At 42.5% G+C, this 7,866-nt stretch overlaps 1 protein-coding gene across 4 annotated transcripts in view; it reads right to left on the bottom strand.

Moving 5' to 3' along the window:
* Positions 1-1,854: 1,854 nt before the first annotated feature.
* Positions 1,855-7,866, bottom strand: part of LOC106574144 (mitofusin-1) — a 27,705-nt gene continuing 21,693 nt past the window's right edge. For all 4 annotated transcript variants that reach the window (XM_045697389.1, XM_045697388.1, XM_014149781.2 and 1 more), the window contains exons 15-18: positions 4,440-4,607; positions 3,938-4,134; positions 3,426-3,560; positions 1,855-3,082 (exon numbers count right to left, since the gene is read on the bottom strand). In XM_045697389.1, the coding sequence (XP_045553345.1) occupies positions 3,013-3,082; positions 3,426-3,560; positions 3,938-4,134; positions 4,440-4,607 (570 nt within the window). In that variant the 3' untranslated portion in view covers positions 1,855-3,012. The remainder of the gene's footprint in view (positions 3,083-3,425; positions 3,561-3,937; positions 4,135-4,439; positions 4,608-7,866) is intronic.

The raw sequence follows: 7,866 nt of genomic DNA, 5'->3' as shown, positions 1-7,866 counted from the left end.
AGCCCTGTATAACTGTAAACAGGTTGCCAGGTTGGTGACCTGGAGGATGGGTGCAGAAAGACTACCACTCACCACTCCTCCGACGATGACCATGCTCATGGACGTGCGGGAGGCGAGGGAGGCCATGTTGGTGGCCATGGACATCATCAGGTCCTCCTGGGAGAGCGCGGCGTCCTGGGGCTGGGCAACGGCAACACTGGAGGGTCCGCTGGAGGGTGTGGTGGACAGGGAGCGCGTAATCTGAACAGGACAGGAGAGACAGACACAGGCTTACTGAGTGTGGTGGGATTCCTAATATTACATACTAAACCTGGGATGTTATTGAGACAATGTAGGAAATTAACTACCAGTTAATTTGAATAAGAACCACTAATGATAACCTGGGTTCCAAACTGATCCATTGTTTCACTGGTCAAACGGAGCAGGTCATTTACAACTCAGTAACTTCAATAAAAGCCAGAATATGAATGGAACATGAAGAGAACGACACATTTAGTTAATACTTTGAAGTGGCATCGATGGCATGTCTATTCTATATCATTCATTACATGTTAAAAACATATCTACTATGCATCTATTTCAGTCATATTTAAACATACAGACAGTACCAGTCAAAAGTTGGGACACCTACACATTCAAGGGTTTTTCTTTATTTTGACTATTTTCTACATTGTAGAATAATAGTGAAGACAAACTGAAATAACACATGGAATCATGTAAACCCCCCCCCCCCCCCCAAAAAAAAGTGTTAAATCAAAATATATTTTATATATTTGAGATTCTTCAAAGTAGCCACCTTTTGCCTTGATGACAGCTTTGCACACTCTCGGCATTCTCAATCAGCTTCATGAGGTAGTCACCTGGAATGCATTTCAATTAACAGGTGTGCCTTGTTAAAAGCTCATTTGTGGAATTTCTTTCCTTCTTAATGCGTTTGAGCCAATCAGTTGTGTTGTGACAAGGTAGGGGTGGTATACAGAAGATAGCCCTATTTGGTAAAAGACCAAGTCCATATTATGGCAAGAACAGCTCAAATAAGCAAAGAGAAACGACAGTCCATCATTACTTTAAGACATGAAGGTCAGTCAATACGGAACATTAAGAACTTTGCACTTAAAGAAACTTTTAGTCGTAAAAACCCATCAAGCGCTAGGATGAAACTGGATCTCATGAGGACCGCCACAGGAAAGGAAGACCCAGACTTACCTCTGCTGCAGAGGATAAGTTCATTAGAGTTAACTGGACCTCAGAAATTGCAGCCCAAATAAATTCTACAGAGTTCAAGTAACAGACATCTCAACATCAACTGTTCAGAGGAGACCGCGTGAATCAGGCCGTCATGGTCGAATTGCTGCAAAGAAACCACTACTAAAGGACACCAATAATAAGAAGAGACTTGCTGGGTCCAAGAAACACGAGCAATGGATATTAGACCGATGGAAATCTGTCCTTTGGTCTGGAGTCCAAATTTGAGATTTTTGGTTCCAACCGCCGTGTCTTTGTGAGACGCAGAGTAGGTGAACGGATGATCTCCGCATGTGTTGTTTTGTGACTTCTGAAGGTAATTTGTTTCACCAGATCTTATTTAGGGGCTTCATAGCAAAAGGGTGAATACATATGCACGCACCACTTTCCCATTTTTTCAATATTTTTTATATTTTTTAAACAAGTTGTTACAAAATAGTCCAAATTGGTGAAGTGAATGTCCATTACATGAAATCCAAATAAAAATCTATTCAAGTTACAGGTTGTAATGCAACAAAATAGGAAAAACACCAAGGGGGATGAATACTTTTGCAAGGCACTGTACATCCCCTATACACTTTTAAGAAGTGGAGTCCATCTTCATGTTGAGTCCATTAGATTCTACAACAAATGCGATTCTTGGAAGAAAAAAAAAAAAAAATCTAGGATAATTACATAGCCTATTATTTTAATAAAGTCTGGTAAATGAGGTATTTAAATTAATTCAAGAAAAATTTTATTTTTACAAAGTGGAGACTACTAATTTGACCCGTCATGATGGAACAAACAGCAGAGGAACTACAAGATGCTTATAGTTAATCTTATCTACACTGTATTTCCTCAGTCAGACATGACTCATAAGTAGTTGACTCAAAAAAAAAAGTTGCTTCTGAAGAGAAAATGCATTTTTCCTTTAGTCAAATGGATTTCCGCTGAATTCAAGTAGGTCCCTCACAACAACAACAACTGCTTTTATAACCGCATCTGCCTTTCACTAACCACTAACTCCTGAAGTAAGTTTGAGAGTGTTTAGACAACATTTAGGCATGTGATTTCCATTCAGAGCTGAATCTGGTTGTCCTTGGCACTGGTACCCCATTGTAAAAATACATGTAAAAATGGTTTGGACACCTACTCATTCAAGGGTTTTTCTATTGAATAATAGTAAAGACATACTATGAAATAACACCTATGGAATCATGTGTTAAATCAAAATATATTTGAGATTCATCCAAGTAGCCACCTTCTGCCTTGATGGGGTATTGTGTGTAGATCAATGAGCAATAATTCTTTTTAGAATAAAGGCTGTCTGAATACTTTCCAAATGATGTCTGTATTTTTATACGACGGGGGTACCAGTAAAGGGTGAACCAGAACAAATTCAGCACTGAATGAAAATCACATGCCTACATTTGTCTAAACACACATTTACTTCATGAGTAAAAGGCATATTCACAGTTAAAAGAGCAGTAGAATCAATATACAGCAACCTCATCACAGCCCAGGTTTTATGTCTCCAACTCTGGAACTGTAATCACACAACTGATTCATAGTTTGAGTTTGTAATACAGGCAGTTTGTTCTCTATAATGTGTGTGGAAGACTGGACACTTCCACAAATCTCTTGGAGAAACATCTGTTTTGAGGTGGGGAAATTCCAGGAGGAATACTATCAAGCGTTGACATATTTTCTTTGAGGGGGGAGGGGAGTCCAGGCATGGCGAGTCAATGCCAGGACTGAGGCTCCAGTGAAGAGGGGACCAGTCCATCAATGATGGGGATTCAGATATTGGTCTGTAAAAGTCTCCAACTGCCTCTCCAACTCTGTGGCTTTGTGCCTGAATCCATGGAGGAAAAAAAGCTGTTACACACAGACCACACCTATTGGTACAATATTATTGTAGAACCAATTATAACTGAGGTCAAAACACCTACTGTAAATGAATGCCGTTCAACTGAAGAGAAACAAATAATCTACACATGCAGTTCAAAGGTTACAACTCTGACCTTTAACCCTCAATAGAACCAATGGTGAAGAAATGACATGACATTTGAGGCAAAACACTAAAGCGCCACGGGCATCAAAAATGGAAACAATTGGGGTGTGAATTATTTTAACAGAGCTATGCAGGGTTGGCAATTGTAGGGGTAACACTGGACCCAGGAGATAGCTAGACTGACCTCAGGATCTTGGAGCGGGACTGGACGGTCTCCAGAGTCTGGACCTTGGCGGTCAGTCGGCTGATTTCTCCCTCCAGCTCCCTCTTTGTCAGGTCAACCTGCTGACACAGCCGAGCAAAGGTCGTGGCCATCTCCCTGGGCAATGCAAAGATCAAAGCATTTTATCACTTATTTCATTACCCACTTGACAGAAAAGATGGGGTGGGGGCATAGATTTGTCTATCAGCAGATTCAGCCCCATACAATACATCAGTAGTGAATTGATTCATAAAGGAAGTGTCTTCAGAAACATCTACATATGAGGCTCAACTATGAGTTAGTGTACTGGAATTGAGGCCTGCAGATTTGTCTGAATGCACACCACAAGATCTACTCGACAGATGACACAGGAATATTGACTGACAGCCATTTTCATACCTCAAAAGCAGTCTACAATAGAAACAAACCTTGATGTCAGGGGAAACTTCCCCTTTAAGAGTATCCTTATTTCCAGAGCTACAGATTGTACTTACTGCTGGACCTGGTGGCTGCAGTTGGCACTGGTGAAGCTGACAATCAACTGCAGCTTCTCTGTGGCGTAGTCCACAAACTGGCGCTTCAGGGCGCGCTCCTTGGCCTTGGTGGTCCACGTGAGCTTCTCAAACAGGTAGAGCAGGCCGTACATGGAGGCCGACAGGGCTATGAGCCGCCAGCCCACTGTCCGCCACACCTAGGACACACGGGAGAGGAGGTGGGTTGTAGTTTGATCAGTGTACCACTATGGGTTGACAGGCCTAATCTGGGGGGGGTTGATATAAAATAGTTTCCAAAACATTGAAGGGAAGTTGGAAAGCAGCACCCACCTACATTCTGGAAAAACAAAGTTGTATTTTTGTGGGGAAAAATAAAAGTATTCTGCCATCTGCCTCTTGCAGCTGGATTAAAGCCCCAGCCATACAGTGTAGCCCTGTATAACTGTAAACAGGTTGCCAGGTTGGTGACCTGGAGGATGGGTGCAGAAAGACTACCACTCACCACTCCTCCGACGATGACCATGCTCATGGACGTGCGGGAGGCGAGGGAGGCCATGTTGGTGGCCATGGACATCATCAGGTCCTCCTGGGAGAGCGCGGCGTCCTGGGGCTGGGCAACGGCAACACTGGAGGGTCCGCTGGAGGGTGTGGTGGACAGGGAGCGCGTAATCTGAACAGGACAGGAGAGACAGACACAGGCTTACTGAGTGTGGTGGGATTCCTAATATTACATACTAAACCTGGGATGTTATTGAGACAATGTAGGAAATTAACTACCAGTTAATTTGAATAAGAACCACTAATGATAACCTGGGTTCCAAACTGATCCATTGTTTCACTGGTCAAACGGAGCAGGTCATTTACAACTCAGTAACTTCAATAAAAGCCAGAATATGAATGGAACATGAAGAGAACGACACATTTAGTTAATACTTTGAAGTGGCATCGATGGCATGTCTATTCTATATCATTCATTACATGTTAAAAACATATCTACTATGCATCTATTTCAGTCATATTTAAACATACAGACAGTACCAGTCAAAAGTTGGGACACCTACACATTCAAGGGTTTTTCTTTATTTTGACTATTTTCTACATTGTAGAATAATAGTGAAGACAAACTGAAATAACACATGGAATCATGTAAACCCCCCCCCCAAAAAAAGTGTTAAATCAAAATATATTTTATATATTTGAGATTCTTCAAAGTAGCCACCTTTTGCCTTGATGACAGCTTTGCACACTCTCGGCATTCTCAATCAGCTTCATGAGGTAGTCACCTGGAATGCATTTCAATTAACAGGTGTGCCTTGTTAAAAGCTCATTTGTGGAATTTCTTTCCTTCTTAATGCGTTTGAGCCAATCAGTTGTGTTGTGACAAGGTAGGGGTGGTATACAGAAGATAGCCCTATTTGGTAAAAGACCAAGTCCATATTATGGCAAGAACAGCTCAAATAAGCAAAGAGAAACGACAGTCCATCATTACTTTAAGACATGAAGGTCAGTCAATACGGAACATTAAGAACTTTGCACTTAAAGAAACTTTTAGTCGTAAAAACCCATCAAGCGCTAGGATGAAACTGGATCTCATGAGGACCGCCACAGGAAAGGAAGACCCAGACTTACCTCTGCTGCAGAGGATAAGTTCATTAGAGTTAACTGGACCTCAGAAATTGCAGCCCAAATAAATTCTACAGAGTTCAAGTAACAGACATCTCAACATCAACTGTTCAGAGGAGACCGCGTGAATCAGGCCGTCATGGTCGAATTGCTGCAAAGAAACCACTACTAAAGGACACCAATAATAAGAAGAGACTTGCTGGGTCCAAGAAACACGAGCAATGGATATTAGACCGATGGAAATCTGTCCTTTGGTCTGGAGTCCAAATTTGAGATTTTTGGTTCCAACCGCCGTGTCTTTGTGAGACGCAGAGTAGGTGAACGGATGATCTCCGCATGTGTTGTTCCCACCGTGAAGCATGGAGGTGTGGGGGTGCTTTGATGGTGACACTGTCAGTGATTTATTCAGAATACAAGGCATACTTAACCAGCATGGCTACCACAGCATTCTGCAGCAATACGCCATCCCATCTGGTTTGCACTTAGTGGGACTATCATTTGTTTTTCAACAGGACAATGACACAACACATCTCCAGGCTGTGTATGGGCTATTTGACCAAGAAGGAGAGTGATGGAGTGCTGCATCAGATGATCTGGCCTCCAATCACCAGACCTCAACCCAACTGAGATGGTTTGGGATGAGTTGGACAGCAGAGTGAAGGAAAAGCAGCCAACAAGTGCTCAGCATATGTGGGAACTCCTTCAAAACTGTTGGAAAAGCATTCCAGGTGAAGCTAGTTGAGAGAATGCCAATAGTGTGCAAAGCTGTCAAGGCAAAAAGGTGGCTATTTGGAAGAATCTAAAATATATTTTGATTTGTTTAACACTTTTTTGGTTACTACATGATTCCATGTGTTATTTCATAGTTTTGATGTCTTCACTATTATTCTCCAATGTAGAAAATAGTACAAATAAAGAAAAACCCTTGAATGGCAGTGTCAGAGGAAAGCCCATAAAATTGGCAGACTCCAGTCACCCAAGTTAGACTTCTCTCTGCAACCACACGGCAAGCGGTACCAGAACGCCAAGCGGTACCAGAACGCCAAGCCTAGGACCAAAAGGCTCCTCAACAACTTCTACCCCCAAGCCATAAGTCTGCTGAACAATTAATAAACTCGCTACCAGACTTTTTACATCGAACCCCCCCTCCATTTTGTACACTGCTGCTACTCGCTGTTTGTTACCTATGCATAGTCCCTTTACCCCCACCTTCATGTACAGATTACCTCAACTAGCCTGTACCCCCACACACACACACTGACTCAGTACCGGTACCCCCTGTATATAGCCTCATTGTCACTTTTTATTTAAGTCTACTTGGTAAATATTTTCTTAACTCTTCTTGAACTGCACTGTTGGTTAAGGGCTTGTAAGTAAGCATTTCACGGTAAAGTCTACACTTGTTGTATTCATGTGACAAATAAAGTTTGATTTGATGAGTAGGTGTGTCCAAATCTTTGACTGGTACTGTATACATACTTTCATGTGTATGTGGACACCCCTTCAAATTTGTGGACTCTGCTGACAGGTATAAAATTGGGCACACAGCCATGCAATCTCCATAGACAAACATTGGCAGTAGAATGGCCTTATTGAAGAGCTCAGTGACTTTCAACACGGCCGTCATAGGATGTCACCTTTCTAACAAGTAAGTCCATGAAATTTCTGCTCTGCTTAACAGTAAGTAGTGTTATTGTGAAGTGGAAACGTTTAGGCGCAACAACGGCTCAGCTGTGAAGTGGTAGGCTACACAAGCTCACAGAACGGGACCGCCGAGTCCTGAAGCACGTAGTGTGTAAAAATTGTCTGTCCTTTATTGCAACATTCCCTACAGAGTTCCAAAATGCCTCTGGAAGCAACGTCAGCACAATAGTTGGGAGCTTTATGAAATGGGTTTCCATGGCCGAGCAGCCGCACACAAGTGCAATGCCAAGCGTCGACTGGAGTGGTGTAAAGCTGGCCGCCATTGGACTCTGGAGCAATAGACAGGTTCTCTGGAGTGATAATCACGCTTCACCATCTGGCAGTCCAGCAAACAAATCTTGTTTTGGCAGATACCAGGAGAACACTACCTGCCCCAATGCATAGCGCCAACTGTAAAGTTTGGTGGAGGAGGAATAATGGTCTGGGGCTGTTTTTCATGGTTCGGGCTTGGCCCCTTAGTTTCAGTGAAGGAAAATCGTAATGCTAAAGCATACAAATGACTTTCCAGATAATTGTGTGCTTCCAACTTTGACTGGCTTGCACAGAGCCCTGACCTCAACCCCTATCAAATACCTTTGGAATTAATTGAAATTACGACTGCG

This window comes from Salmo salar, chromosome ssa16 (genome assembly GCF_905237065.1).
Source record: "Salmo salar chromosome ssa16, Ssal_v3.1, whole genome shotgun sequence".
NCBI lineage: Eukaryota > Metazoa > Chordata > Actinopteri > Salmoniformes > Salmonidae > Salmo > Salmo salar.
Note: the sequence above shows the minus strand (reverse complement) of the source record. Positions and strands in the feature narration are given on the sequence as shown.